At 48.5% G+C, this 22,272-nt stretch overlaps 1 protein-coding gene across 2 annotated transcripts; it reads right to left on the reverse strand.

The window, feature by feature from the left end:
- Window positions 1-563: 563 nt before the first annotated feature.
- TCN2 (transcobalamin 2) lies at window positions 564-21,299 on the reverse strand. 2 transcript variants are annotated; one of them, XM_069081766.1, is made up of 10 exons: window positions 21,021-21,299; window positions 20,321-20,484; window positions 16,283-16,475; window positions 15,447-15,601; window positions 14,049-14,210; window positions 6,316-6,488; window positions 5,470-5,650; window positions 4,476-4,653; window positions 1,995-2,110; window positions 564-1,756 (listed from the first exon to the last, which is right to left on the reverse strand). In XM_069081766.1, exons 2-10 carry the CDS (start codon window positions 20,382-20,384, stop codon window positions 1,695-1,697), a joined length of 1,284 nt encoding a protein of 427 aa, XP_068937867.1. In that variant the 5' UTR covers window positions 20,385-20,484; window positions 21,021-21,299; the 3' UTR covers window positions 564-1,694. The 2 variants fall into 2 exon arrangements, with proteins under 2 accessions (XP_068937867.1, XP_068937868.1); XM_069081767.1 differs by lacking the exon at window positions 21,021-21,299 and adding an exon at window positions 17,775-17,840 and having other exon boundaries at window positions 20,321-20,481.
- Window positions 21,300-22,272: the final 973 nt, after the last annotated feature.

Genomic DNA, 22,272 nt, shown 5'->3' on the forward strand with positions numbered 1-22,272 from the left:
GGCATCACTGGTCCTTCCTCTCAGGGATGCACCCACCTCTGGGCAGGAACACGCAGTCCACAACAGGAAGGAGAGTCATCCTCCTGGGTCTGGGTGTAGGGAGAACTGAGTCACTGGCAGCTGGGGCTTGGGCAGGCCACAGCTCCTGAATCCCAGACACCAGCTCAGGGCTGTAAATTCCACCACTTTGGGCTTCATCACCTCAAGAGAAGACTCAGAGCCTTTGGGGGATCCAGGATCCAGGGGCCCACCCAGGTCAAGGCTGTATTTGCCTGGCTCTGGTCTGAGTCTTGGCAGCAGCCTCCCCCTACTGGTCAAGGAAGAGACCAGGCCCAGACTTAGCTCCACGTGGAAAATACCCTCTAAGGCTGTATGGAATGAATTTTTCTGCTTCTTTCTTCCAGGAATCCCCTGGTTCCTTCTTTCCTTAGGATGTGTATCTTCTCTGTGTGGCTGGGAGATGCCACCGGTGGGTGGTCACTGGAAGGCAGATTCAGCCTTTCCACCTTCCTAGATGTGACTCAAGCCACTGTTCCCCGTCATTAATGAGCAGCAATCACCAGTTTTAAACATCAGTGATTTAATCATTTTTGATAGAACCAGAGGCCAAGATCCACTGCAATGGAACACTGGTGTTTCTGAGCGCATAACGTGTCAAGGCTGAGCAGGCATGGCCTCATTCGGAGCCAGCACAAGGCCAGGACAGAGATGGGACTGGGGGTGGGAGATGAGCAGGTCGCTCGGGCTCCTGATTCTGAGGTCCAGTGGTTCTAGGGGATCCTAGCAGGGGCAGGAAGGGCCACAAGCACTTCAGATCACAGCTGGCTGGTAGATTCAGAGAGGGAAGCAATTTCAGAGGTGCAATGGCTCCATTTTACAAGAGGTGCAGAGAGATTAAGAGATTTGCCCAAGATTCCCATTGGGTGATCAGAATTTGAACCCAGGTGCTCTGACCCCCAAACCAGCAGACTGCTAAAAGGCCCACCCTAGAAGGAGACTTGCTTGGGTCTGAATCTTGGTTCAGGCAGTTCCAAGGAACCCTGGGAAATCAACTGCCCAGGAATTTTGGCAGAAAAAAATTGCTGCAGGGAATCCTGGTAAAATCTGTTCTTCTTTTGAGGCCTGTGAAGCAGGGTCCACAAAATGTACAGCCCAGAAAAGCACGAGACTGAGAGTCTAAAGACCTGAGTTCAGATCCCAGCTCTATCTCCCCACCCCCACCCTTGGGGACCCTTCTTTGATTTGGTCTTTTCCTCCTCAGTAGTCTGAGGGTCTGAGCTGGACCTCTAAGGCTGTTATGAAGTGATTCTCACCAGATTCCACCTGGTGAGCCCTACATTGACATAGAAGGTGGGCTGTTGGCAGGGCGGGCACCCAGGGACCCAAGTTTTGCAGGCACACTGAGGTCTCCAGATGGGAGATCCCTGGTGGCTGGATGTCTCTGGATCTGGAGAGGTTGAAGGGACAGGGGGACAGCTAGGCTTGGGGGGGAGGGGAGGGCCTTCCGTGGTCACTGTCAGACCTCAGGGTTTGACATCGTCTGGCCTTGGCTGGTTGTAGGAAGGTTATAATGGGTTCTGAAAAAGGTCCCTCCCTCCCCACTCTCCTGCTCTCCTACTCAAAAGGTAATAGATGCCCAAAGGAGTGGCTAGGTCTCTGGATGATGGAGCCTTGGGATGATGGAGCGGCCCTCCCTACCAGCTGGCCAGGCTCAGAAGGATGGTCTCCCCGTCCTGGACCCTGTAGTTGGCAATACCTATAAAGACAGGAGTAGGGAGAATCAGTATGCCCAAGAGGGCCGCTGACAACTTTACTTGTCCACCCCAGCACCAGGGCTGCAGCCAAGGTCGGGAGGGACTGCGGGTGCCAGGAGACCAGGAGGGAAGCAGGGTACCCTCGGTCATGCAATCCCCCTCTCCCATGAAGATGTTCCCTTTCCCTCCTAAGGATGTGGTGGGGGGAGAGGCTCCCCAGCCAGGGACCTCCAGCCTCACCTTGCAGCAGGGGAGTGTCTGGGGCACGGAGGAGCTGCCAGTACTGTCGTTCTCCGGGGCTTATGCCCATCACTGAGCTTAGAAAGGGACCAGACGAAGTAGTCTGAGTTTGGTACCTGCCAAGAATAGAAGCAGCCCATTGGATCCTAGCTCCCAAGCTGGAAGGCACCTCAGTCCAGCACCAATCACTGTCCAACTCCAGCCCTATAAAGAGGAGGAAGCTGAGGCCGAGAAGGAAGGGAGGCAGGAAGTGGGAGAGGTGGTATCTCAGTCCCATAGTCCTTAGTGGCCATAAAGTGGGAGGAGCAAAGCCAGGTGATGTGTCTGAAGACCAGAGTTTCAGCCCTTCCCTCTGAGCATGGCGCCTTCTAGGACCCAAAGGGAGCTGAGGGGGACTCACCTCCTCCATCACTTCTCATTCCTTATCCATTTTCTCATTTTATAAATAGGGCTGCTGTGATCTGCATTTTCCAGATGAGGAGACTGAGGCCAGGGGTGGGAGAAGGGTGGGTAGGAAGGCTTGTCCAAGATAGCAGATAGATAATAGGAGGGTCAAGACTTGAACCCAGGGCTCCAAACTCCCCATACAGGGCTTTTCCCACCACACCTCACTGAATGCCTTCTTCTGGGTAACCTAGTGAGTTGCTGGGAGATTTTGGAAAACTGAGGAAGCCTGATTCCTGCCCAGGGCACAGAGGTCCTGGGACTTGGGTCCTTGTCTCCTCTTCCCCCTTGGAGGGGAAGCTTGAGGTCCATGTGGAGATGGAACACTGTGGGCCATATAGAACCTTGGCTGATGTGCCAACTGGTTTTTGTTAGGGCCATAGAAGCCCAGGGTCACAGGGCTGGGACTGGAAGGGACCAGAGAGACCCTCCTGTCTCCTCTTAACCCTATTTTGCAGAAGAGGAAATTGAGGCCCAGAGGTTCAGAGATCTAGAGCTGGTGGGGACCTCAGACATAACTGAGTCCAGCCCCAATCCCTTCATTTTACAAAGGAGGAAACTGAGGCTCAGGGAGGGGAAGGTCACCTTGCCCAAGGTCACACAGTTTGTAAAGGTGCAGACCAGGGATTTGGACCAAGGTCCGCTGGCTTATAATCTAGTGATCCTCCCACTACTTCCAAACCAACATGAAAAAAGGAGATGCCAAGCCCAGCTATTATTAGCAGAAATGCATGTGTAAGTAGCAGCCAGGCACCCCAGGCAAGCTGGCATAGTGAAAAGACACCCTGGACCTGGACACGGAAGCCCATGTTTGCCTTCTACTTCAAACATGATTAGCTTGCAACTTCTGAGGAAGGCACTAAAGCTCTCCAAGCCTCAGTTTCTTTGTCTGTAAAATGAATACCTCCAGCCAGAACATTGCTGGAAGGACTGAGTGAGGCACTGGGCAAACTTCAAAATCCCAATACGCACATGGGAACCATCACTATTAAAGGTCCTTAAATCACCAACTATGTGAAATGCAGATGGAGAACAGCGGCCCACCAAATTTGTACAAAGAAACTGTTGTCTTCTGTTCATTGTGGGCACTGTCCTTTGGGTCACACAGGTATCTTAAGGAAGGAATAATTCCACTCCTCTGCACTGGTTAGGCCGCACATGTAGGACTTTGATCAGTCCTGTGCATCCCAGCTTAAGAATAGCCTTGGCAGGCAGGAGAGGAGGTGACCAGGATGGGGAAGAGTCTTGAAATAATTAAGATGAAACAATTAAGATTGCCTGAAGGAACTGGGGAAGAGGAGACTTGGGGAAGATGTGATCAGGATGTCCAAGTATCTGCAGGCCTACCTCAGGAAGAAGGGCTTGGGCTTTTTCTGTTGGCCCCAAAGGCCAGAACCAGGAGTAAAGAAGGGAAGTGGCCAGGAAGCAAAAAAGGCTTGGGGGTCAGGAAACACATTCTGACAATCAAGACATGGTGGGCCCCCTCCCTGGAGGCCTTCAGGCAGGGCTGCACACCATCGCTGTCAATCATCTCTCACCAGAAAGCTGGACTCTGATCCCAGGTCACCAGGCTCTGAGAGGTGACTTTCCACCTTCCCTTCCCTCTTTAGAATATAAGCTTATTGAGGGCAAGGAGTGTCTTGTCTGTATGCCCTGCACAATGCCAGGGAGTACTGAATAAGTGCTCACTTACTCTCGCTGTCTGTCTGTCTGTCTGTCACTGTTAGGTTTTCTTGGGTCTGTACCCTACCCCAGGCCCCACCATAATTCTAACTCCAGGAATTCACAGAAATGAAGTCATTGTTGGGAAGTGGCAAGCATGCTGTGCTTGGAGTAGGAAGATCTGAGTTCAAATCCAGTCCATTTATTAGCCGGGTGACCCTAAACCAGTCATTTGAGCTCTCTGGGTCTGCTTCCTCAGCTCCAAAATGGAGATAATCACACTTGTAGGATCTGTCTCCCATGAACTTAGAAACTTTACAAGGGCCATGGAAATGGGGGCTGCTTGTTTTCATTAGCGTTAAGAGAGTCTCTTACGTGAACCAGCCATCCTCCTGGGCCTTGATCAGGACATCCTGTAGTGTGGCCCCCTCAGGGACAACGTACTGCTGATCATGAAGGAGCAGGAGCTGGGGATCTGTTTGGACCCTCAGCCTGACTTCAATGTTCTGTGGCTCCTGAGTCAGGGGGGTGGTGGTGTCTGCTTCCAGGAGACCTGGCAGTGGGGCAGGAAAAACAAGGCAGTGAGGAGTCCCATGGCCCCTAGGGGCCAAGGCAGGTTCAGTCCAAAGGGCTGTGACTGGGTGCCCTGAGTGCCCCACATAGGCTGGGGGAGATCTCAGGGAGCAGAGACTCCCTTGGCGCTCCCCTGCAAGGACTTGGAATAATCAGGAAGAATGCAAGTGTCTGTGCCCAGGACTCAGTGGACCTCAGGGAAGGAACCCCCAGGCCTGGGGTGGTCAGGGAAGGCTCATCATAGGCCAGAAGTCATCTAGAACCACTCTCAGTTTCCTTATCTGTAAAATGGGGATAATAACAGCATCCACCTCCCAGGGCTGTTGGGAGAATCAAATGAGACAGTTTGTAAAGTGTTTTGTCATCAAGCTATATGAAGTTAGCTATTATTACTAGTGATAGTGAGCCGCTCCCTTTGGAGTTAGATGCCCTGAGTTCAAATGTTGTTTCTGTCCCTCCCTGTGAGAAATTAGGTAAGTCACTTTGTCACTGATGGCCCTCAGTTTCCCTCTATGTAAATTAGGGGGTTGGTCTGGATGGCCTCTGAAGTCCCTCCCAGCTCTCCAGCTATAGGCCCAGGAGTCTATGAGGATGGGAGCCAGGCCTTTAGTAAGATGGGAGCAAGTTTTTATTAAGCACCTAATGAATGTACAGTATTGTATGCTTTCCTCCCCCATAAAAGCAGGCACAGAAGAAGCTGGGAGTGTGTAGTGGACTCCTGAGGGGCTGGCTCCCCCTCCCCACTCCCCTTCCTTCCCTCCTTCCTTGCTCTCCCAGGCCCCTCAGTCTCTCCAACCTCTTTCATCATTGCAATCCAGCTGCATGAGGCTGAGGTAGGTCCTGTGGTGCAGGACGGGCAGCAGCTGGGACAGGGGGATGGGATTCTGGAAGGCCCCTTCCTCCAGGCCCTTCATGATAGCATCCCCAGCCCGGAGGCAGGCTAGCTCCGACTCTGGTGAAGGGGCTTCCATCAGGGCCTGGTAATGACAGGAAAAGTCAGACCAAGGAGTCCAGCCACCCAGCCTGAGAGGGGTCACGGCTTCATCAAGGACGGGAACCTCAGAGGTGGCCCAACTCAACCCTTTCGTTTTATAGAGGAGGAAGCAGATAGATAGATGGATAGATAAATAGGGGGGGGAAGAGAGGTAGAGAGAAAGGAGGGAGAGGGAGGAAGGGAGAAGGAGAGAGAGGGGGAGGAGAGAGAGAGGGGAGGGTGAGATGGGGAAGAGAAAGAGGGAGAGAGAGTAGAGAGGGGAAGAAAGGAAGGGAGTAGGAGAAATAGAGAGGGGGAGGGACAGGGAGGGGAGAGAGAGGGAGAGGGGGAGGGAGGAAGGGAGAAGGAGAGAGAGATAGGAAGGGAGAAAGAGAGGGGAGAGGGGCAGGGAGAGTGGGACAGAAAGGGAGAGGGGAAGAGAGGAAGGGAGTAGGAGAAATAGAGAGGGGGAGGGACAGGGAGGGGGGAGAGAGAAAGAAGGGGAGGGTGGAAGGGAGAAGGAGAGAGAGATAGGGAGGGAGAAAGAGAGGGGAGAGAGGCAGGGAGAGGGGAGAGGGGAGAGGGGAGGGAGAGACAGAGACAGAGAAAGAACATTTCTTAAGCCCTTACTAACCCAACTCCCAGGTACTACCAAATGCCCTCTCCTACCTGTAGAGCCAGAGGGCTGCTGTATATGTTTCCAAAGTAACCTTCTGGGGTTTCTTCTTTCAGAATTTTGTCCCGCACATGGTTTAAGGCCCTGGATATCCAAGGTTCCAGGCCCGGGTTGAGTGCAGAGGCCTGCAGGCAGGAGAAGGCTAGACTGGCCATCGCTGCTGTGTCTGGGGAGAAGAATGCAACATAGGGCTAAAAGCAGTGCTTCTTAAACATGGGTCGGGACCCCATGTGGGGTGGAGACCACAATTTAAGAAGCAATGAAAGGGTCTCGAGTGGAAAAAGTGGAGAAGCCCTGGTAGGGAGGGTGGTCTGGAGCTAGCCCCCTCTCATTGCTCCCCTCAGCCCCCTCATTCTCCCTGTGGTCCTTGTTGGGTTATTCTGTGGCTGTGGTCCTCCCTGGGCCTACATACTTCATATCCTGAGTTTCTAAATGAGATGTAATCTGGAGTTGGTGGAAGTGGGTTCATGGGTTTGAATGGTGCTGCTCCTGCATCATCACTGAGTAACCTTGGACAAGTCCCCTCTCCTTTTCTGGCCCCAATTTCTTCCTTTGTCGAAGGCTGGGGGGAGGGGAGGGCTGGCCTTGATGACCCCTGGGGTCTCTGGCCCCTCCTCCAGCAGGCAGCCGGCCCAGATCCCTGCCAGTAATGTCTGGGCAGCCCTCCTGATGAGGCTGAGCCCTGGCAAGGCCTCCTCCTGCTCTAATTAGATCACACCCCTGAGATATTAAAGGGCCCGGAGGGCAGCCTCCAGGGGCAGTGCAGATGCTTGGGGAGGATCCATGGAAAGACCTGAGCAGATTCAGAACAGGCTGGAGAAGGCAGGAAAGCCCATGCCCCAGTAAGACTCTGAATTCCATGAGGGCAGGTCCTGCCCCCAACTAGCAGCCTATTGGACATACTGAAGTAGAAGGGGCTGGAGTGATGAGAGAGCCCTTAGAGCATGAAATGCCAGAGCTGGAAGGGAACCTAGACCATGGGATGCCAGGACTTGGAGGGGCACTAGAACATGGACCAACAGAGCTGGTAGGGAACCTAGAACCTAACATGCCAGTGCCATGTGGAACCTAGAACATTGGTTGCCGGGGCTGGGGGTGGAACCTAAAACCTGGAATGTCAGATAATACTTATCAGATGACAAAAAGGAAAACTGACAGTTGCAAAAGCTTTGGGAAAACAGGCACCTGCTAGACTGCTGGAGCTGAGAAGAGGGCTGGCCAGCCATTCTGAAGAGCAATCTGGAACTATGACTCACAAACTGTACATACCCTCTGACCCAACAATGCTAGTAAAAGGCATATGGTTCAAAGACAACAAAGAAAAAGGGAAAGAACCCATCTGGATAAAAAGCAGCCTTTTGTGGTGCCAAAGAATTCAAAATCGAGGGGATGCCCATCAATTAGGGAATGGCTGAACAAACTGGTACACACAGGACAGAGTACCAGTGTGCTGTGAGAAATGAGGACAGGGATCTCTTCAGAGAAAGGAGGGAAAACTTGTGTGAACTGATGCGGAGTGAAGCGAGCAGAACCAGGAGAATAATGTATACAGTAACAACAATGTTGTAAAGACCAACAGCACTGAAAGACTTGGGAACTCTAATCAACCAGAAGAATGATGAAAAAGAATGCTACCTACCTCCAGAGAGAAAAGAGGGGGAGGGAGGGAGACAGAGACAGAGAGGAGGGAGACAGAGAGAGGAGGGGGCGGGGTTTGGTATATGGTCAATGAGGCGTTTCTTTTGCTTAACTATGCATATTATGCATATTTATTACCAGGGTGTGTTTTTTTCCTTTTTCTAAATTTGGGAATGGAATGAAAGAGAAAATAGATTAAGTGAAAAAAATTAAGTAAAAAATAGGACACCACATATGGGAGGAGATCTTAAGAGCATAGAACATCACAACTGTGAGGGGCTGTAATGGGAATGTAAATTTTAAAGATCTTCCTTGCCCCTAGGCTAAAGTGCACCTGGAGCCTGGGGAGGGAGGCTTATTTTTCAGTAGATACTTCTTGATTGGCCAGTGGGTCAATAAGGTTGTTACATTCTCTGAGCCAGGAGAAGGCTATATAAACCCTGATGTGTAGCTTTGTTTTGGGGGCTCACTTTGAGAAGTGTTCTGTGATTTGATCTGAATTCTGGGAAGCCGTTGTCCTGAGCCCCCCCGCTTTGAAAAAAAACCCAGATGTTGAAACCCAGATGTTGACTGGGTATGGATATAATGGTTGGACAGTTTGAAATCTGTCTACTAGATCTGTTTCTGTCTTGATAATTCTGTCTGTGTACTTTGAAGTTCGGGGTGCTGACCTTTTCCCCTGAACAAGGTAAACGATATATGTCTGACTGATTAAAGTAAGCTTGTTAACCCATTTTGAGTTGCTTTCCTTTATCAAAGCAGATCCAAGAACCTGTGGTGGCAGCAAACCCTGAGGATGCTTGGGGTGCTTGCTGCTACAGGGGCCTTAGTAGAGAGAATTCAGAACTGAAAGGGAACCTAGAATATATAATGTTAGACCCAGAAAGGACCTTCTAACAGAGAACGTCACATATGGGTTGGCCCTTAGAACAGTGTCAGGGCTGGGAGGGGCCTTAGAACAGGGGATGTCAGGGCTGAGAGGCAGCTCAAAAATCAAGAACAATAGCTTCATTTACAGAGGAGGAAACCGAGGCCAAGAGATAGGAAACAACTTGCCGGTGCTTACAAGATGAACCAATAGCAGAGGTGGGATTTGAACCCAGGCCTCCTAGAACCCTACCCAGGGTTCTTTCACAGGAAGAAGAGGAAGGGAAAGGGAACAAGCATCTATTAAGTGCCTACTATGTACCAGCACTACACGAAGCACTTCACAAATGTTATCTCATTAGATAATTCTTGAGGTGCTATTATTATTGTTGCCATCTTACAGATGAGGAAACTGAGGCCAACAGTGACAGAGCTAGGAAGTATCTGAAATTGGATTTGAACTCATGTCTTTCTGGCTCCAGGCCCTGCACAACACTGATCTGCCTAGAAGTTCATAGAATAAGAGTGTCTTAGAACTGGAAGGAACCTTGGAGAAAAACACTGGCCTCAGTGTCAGCAGATCTGAGTTTGAATACTGGCTTCAGCACTTTTTGGCCAGACTTCTCTGGGTGAATTGCTGAGTCTTTGGCTTCCTCACTTATAAAATGGGGATAATCCCAAGTGAATACACTCAGAGGGGCCCAGGTCAAAGGGCCTTGGGAGCCCCCTTATCCAAAAATCTCCTTCAACAGATGAAGAAAGCCTCAGTACAGGTAGTAACCATCAGGGGCCAGATTCCAACCCATGTCCTCTGACTCCTGAGTCAGGGCTATTTCCACTGGAGAATATGCTGGCATATGCACCAAGTGGTATACCATCTAGATTCTTAGAGGAGAAGTTAAGGGAGTTACAGGAAGAAATAGAGAGCAAAACAATATTAGTGGGGGACTTCAACCTCCCCCTTGCTGAACCTGATAAATCTAACCTTAAAATAAACAAGAAAGAAGTTAAGGAAGTGAATAGAATTTTGGAGAAAGTAGATATGATAGACCTCTGGAGAAAACTGAATGGGGATAAAACAGAATATACCTTCTTCTCAGCTGTATATGGCACATACACAAAAATTATTACCATGTACTAGGGTACAAAAACCTCACAATTTAGTACAGAAAGGCAGAAATATTAAATGCATCTTTTTCAGATCATGATATAATAAAAATCAAGTGTAATAAAAGGCCATGGAAAGAGAGACTAAAAACTAATTGGAAAGTAAATAATCTTTTCCTAAAGAATGAGTGGGTCAAACAACAAATCATAGAAATAATCAGTAACTTCATTCAAGAGAGTTACAATAATGAGACAACATACCAAAATTTATGGGAAGCAGTGAAAGCAGTTTTTATGGGAAGTTTTATATCTCTGAATGCTTACATGAATAAAATAGAGAAAAAGGAGATCAATAGATTGGACATGTAACTGAAAAATCTAGAAAAAGAACAAATTGAAAATCCTCGATTAAATACCAAATTATAAATACTGAAAACCAAAAGAAAAATTAAGAAAATTAAATTAAGAAAACTATTGAACTAATAAATAAAACTAAGAGCTGGTTTTATGAAAAAAAAAACAATAAAATTGATAAACCTTCAGTCAATTTGATTAAAAAAAAGAAAACCAAATTACCAGTATCAAAACTAAAAAGGGTGAATTTACCTCCAAATGAAGAGGAAATTAAAACAATAATTGGGAATTATTTTTGCCCAGTCGTATGCCCATAAATTTGACAATCTTAATAAAATGTAAATATTTACAAAAGTATAAATTACACAGTTTAACAGAAGTGGAAGTAAAATACTTAACCCCATCTCATAAAAAGAAATCGAACAAGCCATCAATGAACTCCCTAGGAAAAAATCTCCAGGGCCAGATGGATTTACAGGTGAATTATATCAAACATTTAAAGAACAATTAATTCCAATACTTTAGAAACTATTTGGGAAAACTGGTGAAGAAGGAGTCCTACCAAAATCTTTTTGTGATACAAATATGGTACTGATATTTAAATTGGGAAGAACCAAAATAGAGAAAGAACATTATAGACCTATTTCCCTAATGAATATAGAAGCAAAAATTTTAAGTAAAATATTAGCAAAGATTACAGCAACTTATCACAAGAATAATACACTTTGATCAGGTAGGACTTATTTCAGGAATGCAAGCCTGGTTCAATATTAGGAAAACTATCAGCATAATCTAATTGATCCATATCAACAACCAAACTAGTAGAAACCATATGATTATCTCAATAGATACAGAAAAAGCTTTTGACAAAATACAATACCCATTCCTATTAAAAAGACTAGAAAGCATAGGAAAGAAGGGAGTCTTCCTTAAATGATAAGTAGCATCTACCTAAAACCATCAGCAAGTATTATATGTAAGGGGGATGAGCTAGAAGCATTTCCAATTAGATTGGGGGTGAAACAAGAGTGTCCACTCTCACCCCTACTATTCAATATGGTACTAGAAATGTTAGCTGCAGCAATAAAAGAAGAAAAAGAAATTGAAGGAATTAGATTAGGCAAAGAAGAGACTAAGCTATCACTACTTGCAGATGATAGGGTGATACGCTTAGAGAATCAAGTAAAAAACTACTTGAAATAATAAATAATTTTAGCAAAGTTTCAGGATACAACATAAACCCACATGAATCATCGGCATTCCCATGTATTTCTAACAAAGCCCAACAGCAAGAAATAGAGAAATTCCATTTAAAGTTACTGTAGACATTATAAAATATTTAGAAGTCTACCTGCCAAAACAAACCCAGGAACTATATGAATACAATTACAAAACATTTTCACACAAATAAAGTCAGATCTAAGTAAATGGAAAAATATCAGTGGCTTGTGGTTAGGCTGAACTAATATAATAAAAATGACAATTTTACCTAAATTAATTTATCTATTTAGTGCCATACCAATCAAACTACCAAAAATTATTTTATAGAGCTAGAAAAAATAATAACAAAATTCATCTGGAAGGACAAAAGGTCCAGAATATCAAGGAAAATAATGAAAAGAAATGCTAGGGAAGGTGGCTTAACCATACCAGACTTTAAACTCTATTATAAAGCAGCATCATCAAAACTACTTGGTACTGACTGAGAAAGAGAGTGGTGGATCAGTGGAACAGTTTAAGTACATGACACTTAGCAGTCAGTTACTATAGTAACCTATTGTTTGATAAACCCAAAGATTTCAACTTCTGGGATAAGAACTTACTATTTGGGTGGCTAGGTAGTGAAGTGAATAGATCACCAGCTCTGGAGTCAGGAGGACCTGAGTTCAAATCCAGCCTCAGACACTTGACACACTTACTAGACATGTAACTTTGGGCAAGTCACTTAACCCCAATTGCCCTCCAAAAAAAAAAAAGAGCTCACTATTTGACAAAAACTGCTGGGAAGAATGGCAGAAACAGGGGATAGACCAATAACTTACACCGTATACCAAAATAAAGACAAAATGAGTTCACAATTTAAAGATAAAGGCTGATACTGTAAGCAGTCTGGAAGAACAGGAATAGCTTACATGTCAGATTTATGGAGAAGGGAAGAATTTATGACCAAACAAGAGATAGAGAGCATTATGAAATGCAAAATAGATAATTTTGATTACATTAAATTAAAATGTTTTTGTACAAAGCCAATGCAACCAAGATTAGGAGGGAAGCAGAAAACTGGGAAAGAATTTTTACAACCAGTGTCTCTGATAAAGACCTCATTTCTAAAATAGACAGAGAACTGAGTCGAATTTATAAGAATACAAGTCATTCCCCAAATGAAAAATGGTCAAAGGATACAAACAGGCAGTTTTCAGAGGAAGAAATTAAAGATGTTTATAATCATATAAAAAAATGCTCTAAATCACTATTGATTAGAGAAATGCAAATCAAAACAACTCTGAGTTACCACATTTCACCTGTCAGATTGGCTAACATGATAAAATAGGAAAATTGTAAATGCTGGAGAAGATGTGGGGAAATTGGAACATTAATGCATTGTTGGTGGAGTTGTGAACTGATTCGACCATTCTGGAGAGCAATCTGGAACTATGCCCAAAGGGCTATAAAAATGTGCCTAACACTTCTAGGGCAGTATCCCAAAGAGGTCATACAAGTGAGAGAAAGACTCGTACGTACAAAAATTTTTATAGCAGCTCATTTTGTGGTAGAAAAGAATTGGAAATCAAGGGTTTGTCCATCAATTGGGGAATGGCTGAACAAGTTGTGGTATATGAATGTAATGGAATACTATTGTGCTGTAAGAAATGAGGAGCAGATGGACTTCATAATAACCTGGAGAGACATAGAAACTGATGCTGAGTGAGGGGAACAGAGCCAGGAGAATATTGTACACAGTTACAGACACATCATATCTGTGATGACTGACTCGGATAGACCGGGCTCATCTCTGCAATGCCCTGCTATAAGACAACCCCAAAAGACTCATGATGGAGACGGCTGTCCACATCCAGAGAAAGAATTACAGAGTCTGAATGCAGATGGAAGCAAACGACTGGCTCTCTCTCTCTTTTTCGTTTCGTTTTGTTTTGTTCCTTCTTCCTTGTTATTAATTCCATTGTTTATAATTCTGACTAATGTTTAGTTGTCAAGGTATTTGCAGATGCTATATGTGATTGCATGTTATCATGGTGGGGAGGAGGGAGGGGAGAGGAGAGGGAGGGGGAGAAAATTAGAACTCAAAAACTAGTGGAACTGAATGCTGTAAACTAAAAGTAAATAAATTTAAGAGAAAAAAGGTGCTTTTAAAACCTTCAAGTCCTTCCCAGCTCTGACAGCCTCTGTTCTAAGGTTTCCCTCCCATCCCCACCCCCAAGCCAAGCCCTGACATCCCCTGTCCTAAGGCCCCTCCCAGCTCTGACATCCCCTGTCCTAAGGACCCTCTCAGCCCTGACATCCCCTGTTCTAAGGCCTCTCCCAGGTCTGAATCTGTGATGCCCTCATTGTTCAGAGTTGGCAGCATCAGGAGGCTGGGCTTTGCACCAGGCAGTCAGGGGCATCTCAGAGGGGGCATCAATTCCCCCACCCCAGGGTAATGAGTTCTTCCTCCTGGTGCCAGATGAATGAGTTGCTGTGGACAAGCCCCTCTGACCCACCTCCCTCCTGCCTGAGCCTGGGGGCCGCAGTAGTCACTCACCCACAGAGTACTGGCTCCCGTGAAGAAAGACATCGTGCTCCACGGCATGTAGCAGCTTTTCCACCACGTGGCCAGGCACCTTCTTGTCATGGATGCACAGTGCCAGGATGGCCAGGCTGTACTGGTAATAGCTGGTGAGCGGGTGGCCCTTGTGCTCGTGCCCTGGAGGGGAGGCCCCCACAGGCGGTCACGATTTCTCCCTCCACCCTGGTGAATTCCAGCTCGGCTTCCTGGGCTCTGGTCTCAGGGATGGCTGTGAAATTCTGGTGTTTTGTTTTGTTATTGTCAATCTTTCACTTTTGGGGAGTATTATCTTTAAAGGAAGGCAGTATGGGGTAGTGCCTCAATGCCAGAAAGGCCTGGGTTCAAATGCAGCCTCTGAACATACAGGCTGTGATCCTGGGCCAGTCACTTAACTTTTCAGTGCCCCTCAATAACTCTTAAAACGGTCAGGCGAAGATCTGCTTGGGTGGAGAGAGTTCTTATACTAATGAAATTATAAATCTGGAAGTGTCTCCTCTCCTCCAGTAATTATCTTTAATAATTGTTTTTAATTGTTGTTAATGATAGTTGTTTCAGTTGTATATAGCTCTGTGTGATCCCATTTGGGGTTTTCTTGTCTGAGATACTGGACTGACTTGCCATTTCCTTCTCCAGCCCATTTTACAGATGTGGAAACTGAGGCAGACAGGGTAAAGTGACTTGATCAGAGTCACACAGCTAGGAAGTGTCTGAGGCTGGATTTCCTACACAAAGCCCTCTCTCATTTTCCCCTGCAACCACAACTGTCTTCCTACAAAATTGCCTTGTCTACAATCTGTTGCATTTGCTGGCTACATAGTGTCTCTCCTGAGAGAATGTAAGCTCTCTGAGGGCAGAGGCTGTTGTCTTTGTATCCCCAGGCAGTACCTGGCACATAGGAGATGTCAAGTAAGTGCCCACTGGCTGAGAGATTACACTCCTCTCTGCAGCCCTACCCAGTAGAATGCAGGCCCCTCGAGGGCAGGATTATATGATTTTACAAGCCATCCTGGGGTCTTAAACATGCTCCCCTTCCTTCTCTATTTCAGGCAGCTGTGATTTCCTTGATGTGGGGCCCGTCAACAGAGCCAGATGGAAGCCCTCCTGGGGCACAGCAGGCCGGCTTTGGGAGTTGCCCTCACTTGGCTTTCCTGGGACCACTGTGAGGCCTGGAGCTGGAGCCAGAGATTCCACCCACCCTCCTTCCAGAGCCCAGGCCCTCCCCCTCTCCTCCACCAGGCACAAAGGGCTTTAGCGCAGAGTAGGCAGTTCACCAGCACACGCTGCATTGGGTTCTTGCTGCCCGGATGTCTGTTCCAGCAGGCAGGCTTCTCCTGTCTGCCAGCTCCTCTCTCCTGGGCTCCCCAGCCCACTCACCTATACGATGCTTCTCTTCCTCCAGGTAAGCCTTGAGTTGGGTGACCAGCATGTTTCCTTTCCGGGTGCCAATATCCTTACAGCCGCCCCTCATAGCCAGCAGGTACAAGGCCAGCTGGCCCATGGGGGGTCTGTCTTGATGGTCTTGTGCAAGCCTAGGACAAAGGCAACATTCAGACTAGCCAAAGAACCACCAGAGCAGTCTGCTGGCATGTGGCTCCCAGGCCAACTCTTCTTCCCTGCTCCTTCCCATTCCCCAAGGGGAGTCACAGGACTAGGGATGGAGGGCTAAGAGGGCCTTGAGCCAACCCCCTCATTTACAAAGGAGGAAAATGGAGCTGATTTGTCCCACCTCCTCCTGGTATCAAGGGGCAGGGCTAGGATTCCTCAGGCCTGCCACTCTCCCCATGTGGCCTCATACTTCTCTATGTCAGTGGCACATCCCCCCGCCCCCCACTAGATTATAATTTCCTTGAGGGAAGGGCCTCTTTGTATCATTAGAGTCTAGCTCCGTGCCTCGAACATGTGGGTTGGACATGTGATTTCATTGGTAGTGGGAATTCTCAGGGAAGGAAACTGCACCATCCTCTCTCAAACAGTTTGAGAGCTGCCCTGGGGGAGGCTGAGGACATCCAGACAGGGATGGGGAAACTCCTCAAGGCTAGAAGCTTTCTTCCTTACCTCTGAGCCCCCACCCCTCACAGGTAATGACTGGCCGTTGGTGGAACTGAAATGAACCATGGTTCTAAACTATGCCAGGAAAGAAACCTGCCCAGAGTCTGCCCAGGATGGACTGGGCAAGGGAGAGGATAGGGATGGGGGGTGAGCAGCCACACCTGGTGAAGGCCTCCTGGTAATGGATCATGAGGCTACTTAGATAGAGGTCATCTTGGTCTTGGCTTGGCTGGTTGGAGAGACGGAGCCCCACATAGACACTAGGGTTCAGTTCTGAAGGAGATCGCCGGTCCATCCATCCCAGGAGCTGCCGGGTGACACGCCCCACCAGGTTGCTGTTTGCAGGGGGTATTTCTGAAGAAGAGGAAGAGATGTGAGTTGAGACCACCTTGGGCATGCTACCCCAGCTCCCAAGTGCCTCAGTTTTCCCATCTGTAAAATGAAGTGGTTGGATTAGGTGCCTCCATTCCAAGGTTCCTTCTAGTCCTAGCTCTATGACTTAAGAGCCGTCCCTTTCTGGTCCTTACTCAAGGCCCAGCTGGGAAGCTGCTTCCTCCTAAGCCCAGATCTCCAGGGGGTCAAAGTGCTTCATTCTGTCTTTAGTTTCTGGCTGTCTGTACCCTTTGGACCACTCCTACACCCATGTCATACCCTCATGGGACCATAAGCCTCCAGAGCAGGACAAGAGTCCAGAAGCCAGCAATTCCAAACCATGCCCTGACAAGGGTTCCCTCTACCAGACTTCTCTGCTTGACCAGCCCGAGGGCAGAACCAGGAACAGTGATGGAAATGGCCAACAGAACAACTGAGGCTTGGGGTCCTGCCAGTGAGAGCTGTCCAGCAGTGGTAGTGAGCTCCCCACCCTGGAGGTCTTCAGAGGACCAGTTATAGGGGGTTGTTGTAGAGGTGTAAAGGGCTTTCTGTTCTGGTGTGTGTTGGACAGAACTTTGTGAGGCCCTTTCCAACTTTAGGGTTTGGGGATTCTGTGATCCTGGGCAGCTAGACCCCCTAACTTCTGTGTGAGGGGGTAACATACATGACAACAATTATAGATAAATAAATGCATCATGTGTGTAATTCATCAAATGTGATAAATAAATCACAAAGGAAATGGAAAGAACAAAAAAGGAAGGAAGGAAAGAAAGAAAAAAAGAAAGAAGGAAGGAAGGAAAAGAAAGGAGGGAGGGAGGAAAGGAAGAAAGAAGAAAAAAAGGAAAGGAGATAGGGAGGAAAGGAGGAAAAGAGAAAGAAAGAAAGAAAAAGAAAGAAAGAAAGAAAGAAAAAGAAAGAAAGAAAAGGAAAGAAAGAAGGAAGAAAAGAAAGAAAGAAAGAAAGAAAGAAAGAAAGAAAGAAAGAAAGAAAGAAGAAAAGAAAGAAAGAAAGAAAGAAGGAAAGAAAGAAAGGAAGGAAGGAAGGAAGGAAGAAAGAAAAAGAAGGAAAGAAAGGAAGAAAGAAAGAGGGAAGGAAGAAAAGAAGGAAGGAAGGAAAGAAAGAAAGAAAAAGAAAGGAGGGAAGGAAGGAAGGGAGAGAGGGAAAGAAGAAGGAAGAAAGAAATTGGATGTTTTCATCATAATGACCAGCCTCTGTCCAGAATAAGATTTGACAAAATCTTCGCAGAGGTGGGGGCCTCTGGGTATTGTCACACTTGCTTACTTTTGCTGAAATGTCTTCTTCCCCTCTCTTTTTATCCTGTGCCACGGGGGATGGCTCAGACATAATCTGAGGGGTGGGGTTCAGAGAGGGATGTGTTGAGAAACAAGGTGATATAAAAATGAAAAAGCAATTAAAAAAAAAAGTAAAGTCAAAAAAGGAGTTGGGGGGGGGGGCGGGAAGGGGCAGGCACCAATAGCCAGTCTGCCCTTCCTCCGGGGAGGGGACCATGTCTTCTGGGCCCAGAAGCCTCACCTGAGGCAGCCAGCTCCAGGCCTCACCCACCAAAGTTTCAGTTCAATGGAGTTCTTTTAGGACGAGTTGAGAAATGGCGAAAGAAGGGAAGGCCTAGTGTAGCGGGGGAAGTCGCTGGCCTGGGAGTCAGAAGACTTTCCTGGGAGACCCTGGGCAGAGCCTCAGTGTCCTCATCTACTAAATGAGCCCGCTGCTCTCAAAGCCTGCCTGACCGGGGAGCAGAAGGGAAATGCTGTTTAAAGGAAAACAGTTATTAGCAGTGCTGGGGATGTGGTAGACATGGCGGGTGGGGCTGGGGGAGGCACAAAGGTCACCCATCTCTCCTCTCTTGGAGGGAGCGGCCTGAGATGAGCCAGGCTGGGGCTCTTTGAACTTGGAGGCAGCCCCTGCACCTGGATGGAGAACACCTGGTGAGTCATCCCACAGGACCCGGCAGGTCCCCACCCTGATAAGACGGGAGATAGCGGCTGAGGATGGGCTGGCGGGTGAGGAATCCCGGCAGGGCCCCCGAGGATGAGCAGGGCTAACTGGAGCATTAACTGTTTCCTCTCTGAGGGCAGGGGCAGGCCTTCCTCCTCCGAAGGTTTTTTCCTTTGCAGTATAGAAAAATTCTAAGGCTTTTCCCAGCCCTCACATGCCTGTTCTATGGTCTTCCCAAGCATTGACATTCCATGTTCTAAGGCCCCTCCCACAGCCCTGGCATTCCATGTTCTAGGTTCTAAGACCCCCCCCTCCAGCTCTGACATTCCATGTTCTGGGTTCTAAGGTTTCTTCCAGCCCTGACATTTCTTGTTCTAAGGGCCCTCTCACCTTAGTATTCCCTGTTCTATGATCCTTCCAAGCTTTGACAGTTCTGAAGCTTCTCCCAGCTGCCATTCTAGGTTCTAAGGCCCCTCCCAGCTCTGACATTTCATATTCTAGGTTCTAAGACTCCTCCCACGCCTGATGTTCTAGGATTCCATTAGGGTCCCAATTCAGAAAGTCCCTGGGCCCAGCATTGTGCCATAGGATGAAGTCTAGAGCAGGCAGTTCCTGGGAGAGAAGTCCTGTGTATTGGAAAGAGAGTTAATTGTGTCTGGAGTCAGAAGCCTAGGCTGGAGTCCCAGCTCTTCTCCTTCCTCTTTGGCCTTCTCTGGCTTCGATTTCTACCTCCATAAAATGGGGGCAACAATACTTTCACTGCCCTTTTCATTTCACAGCCCCAAGGGCTACTAACATTGGGGGAGCAGGAGCAGAGACCTTAACTGCAGGCCTCGAGCTGGTCCCCCTTATTTTATAGATGAGGAAACTGAGGAACAGAGATTTGGGGGAAGTTTCTTGCCCAAGGTCACACAGATAGTGAGACAAAGAGAGAACTTGAACTCAGGTTCTCCGATTTCCAGTCTGGAGAATCCAGGTGCTCTCTAACAGGCTCGGGTGCATGGGAGGTGGCAATAAGGGGATTTCCTGCTCAGCAGCACCTTCCAACCAGGCTCAGAACTCTTGGAGTGCTTTCACTCCCTGGAAGGCAACTAGAAAAAAATGACAAACCCATACTCCCCCACGTGGCCGATAGAAGGTTATTTCCAAAGGACAGGACTGATAGGGTCACTACCTCGCTCAGTAAATGCTGGTGGTTCCCTATTGCCTCCAGGATCAAACGCAAATATTTGCTTGTTTACAATCTGGCTACAATTACTACCTTTCATTAATTCTACAGCATAACCAGACTGGTTTTCTTGCTGACAGCCACACTCCAAATTCCATCTCCTGTCTCTGAACCTTTGCACAGGCTGTACCTTCTACCTGGGATGCCCTCCCACTTCTCCTCTGACTCTTAGAATCCCTAGCCTCCTTCACAGTTCAGTTCAAGAGTCTTTCCTGAGGCTCCTAGCTGCAGAAGCCTTCCTCCTCCTCAAGTCACCTTGAATTTATTTTGTATCCAGTACACATGGTTTCCCTGTCCCAGGACATAAGCTCCTTGAGGGCAGGGACTGTCTTGTAGGGCCTCATATACTCCCCCAAAACACTTGCTGATTGGTTGATTCCAGAGGGGGCCCTGGTTTGTACTCCCTAGGGTGAAGCTGGGGGAGGGGGGTCAGTTCAGGAGTCCTGGGTCCTTCCCCTCCCCTGCCTGTGCCCTTGGGCAAGCCTTTCTGGGACTCAGTTTCCTTATCAGTAAAATGAAAACACCAGAAGCTAGACCTGGGATGCTGGGGTTTGGGCCCCAACCTGGCACTGCCAGGATCTCTAGGGACCCTTCAGGCTCAGGACCCCCCCCGGTGGTGCTGTGGGCAGAAGATGGGGTGACTCACGACAGAGCGGGGCAGACACTCCCAGGCAGGACAGGAAGACCAGCAGTTTCACGGTGGATTCCATGGTGCCGATGCCTAAGGGCTGACCATCCAGGAGCCCGGAGCCCAGGAGAGTTCTGTCCTTGGTCACTGATTAACGTTTCCACCCCTTGGATGGGTCAGGGCTAAGTCAGCAAAAAGGGAAACGCAGAGAGGAAGAAGCCAGAGGTTGGCGAACACAAGCCTCTCATGTCTGCTTGTCTCCCTGGCCTTTAACACACAAAGAGCAGGCACATAGTGGGTGCTTATGAAACACTTGCTCATTGATGGCCATGTGTGTTTTCATAGCCCCAGTGCCTAGCACAGTGCTTTGGCACATAGTAGGTACTGAAAAATGTTCCATGATCGATAGGTAGAGTGTTTGATGCCCCAGTGCCTAGCACAGTGACCAGCCCACAGTAGGTTTGTGGGCTGGATGGAACTGAGCTCCCAGCTTTTCCTCCATCCCACCCACCACAGGGAAGGCCCTAGTCTTGGGGGAGGTTGGGGAAGGGGGAAATAGGGTGTGGAAAGGAAGGGGGCCTTGCAGTGCTTTTGGCTCAGCCCTGGCCAGGGAGAAGAGAGAAGGGGAGGGAAGGAGAAGGAAGCGGAGATCCCAAGACATGTGCCCTCCCGGGGCCTGACTAGGGACCTAACTTGTCTTTCCCAGGGTGGCACAGACCTTGGCCCTCGGCTTCCTGGAGCCCCCCGGCTGGGGGAGCAGCGTCCTGGAGGCCGTGAGCTCTGCAGCCAGTTAGGGTAATGAGAGAGTTGTGCCCATGTCCCGCCCAGCTGTGCCAGATGACAGCAGGGCGGGGGAGCTAGGTCTTCCTGCCTGGAACTACCTTAGATAAAAAACAAGCTGGCTCCCGGAGGGCCGGATGGGAGCTGGGGGCCCAGGGCCCGCTGGGAGCCAGAGGAGGGGAGGAGCTCGGGCGGGAGTGGGGCCCCTCTTAGGGTCCAGTGGCTTGCCTGCTGGGTCACATGATCGTCATCTGGCCGTCTGACTCCAGCTGGCCCAGGCTGGTGGGGTGGGGGCGGGGGGAAGAGACTCCAGCCTTGGGCGTCTAAAGTGTTTCGGGTCTGGGCAGCTGGGCGGGTCGGGGGGCGGGGGGGGGGGGGGGTGAGGGAGACCTTCATGGAGAGGGTGTCTGCTTCCAGGATTCCTTCTAGCTCCAAATCCACCTCTGAGACCTCGGATCAGACAATGAGAAGGGACCCCGGGAAGCGACCTTAGAGAGGATTTAATGAATTCTACTCATTTCTCATTTTTCAGATAAAGATACCGAGATTCAGAGTAGAGCAGGTTAGGCCAGATGTTTTGACGCTCAGATCAGTTTCTTTCCATGACACTCCCAGAAAAGCTGGGGGTGAGAGGGAGGGATGGCAGACAGATGCATTTGGGTGCAATTAGAACAGGGAAATTTCCTGTGGCCTTCTCTCTGGGCACAGGGCCAAGGAGATTATTCTTTGGAGGACTCTTCCAGGGCCTCCTTGACTGTCCTACTGTCTTGACTAAGAGGACAGACAGACAGGCAGGGACAGTGAGAGGAAAAGATCAGGCAGCTCTCCAGACCTGTTAGTCTCTAGGAAATCCGTCACTCCCTAGCTCTGGTTGATACGATGGCTCTTCTCTCCTGTCCTAGCTGTCTGGTTCCTGGGTTAGCAGACAGGCTTTTCCAGAGCCTTCTCCTAACCCTCTGCCGACCTGGGTGCCAGCCTCAGTGGCTTTCACCGGCTCCTACTTTCTTTTATGAGCATAAAGAAGCACAAGTGTTGAGCTGGACAGGAAGTGAAAGATTGTCTACTTCAGGGTTCTTGACTTTTTTTGTGTCATGGGCCCCTTTGGAGGTCTAGTGAAGCCTGTCCCAGGATAAGGTCTTAAATGCATCAAATAAAATACATTGGATTGACTCCCTCCCTTCCCCCAAAAA

Source organism: Petaurus breviceps, unplaced genomic scaffold (assembly GCF_028583685.1).
Source record: "Petaurus breviceps papuanus isolate PSGF00001 unplaced genomic scaffold, PetGlider_PUasm1.0 99, whole genome shotgun sequence".
NCBI classification, from domain to species: domain Eukaryota; kingdom Metazoa; phylum Chordata; class Mammalia; order Diprotodontia; family Petauridae; genus Petaurus; species Petaurus breviceps.

What these genes read in the sequence shown, in the direction of transcription:
- TCN2 (XM_069081766.1), bottom strand. Translation starts at nt 20,384, where the DNA reads ATGGAATCCACCGTGAAACTGCTGGTCTTCCTGTCCTGCCTGGGAGTG. An exon ending in TACCAGGAGGCCTTCACCAG is followed by an intron (nt 15,602 to 16,282) that starts GTGTGGCTGCTC and finishes CCTTTGTCCTAG; the next exon opens with GCTTGCACAAGACCATCAAG. An exon ending in CAGGAGGATGGCTGGTTCAC is followed by an intron (nt 2,111 to 4,475) that starts GTAAGAGACTCT and finishes TATTCTTGGCAG; the next exon opens with GTACCAAACTCAGACTACTT.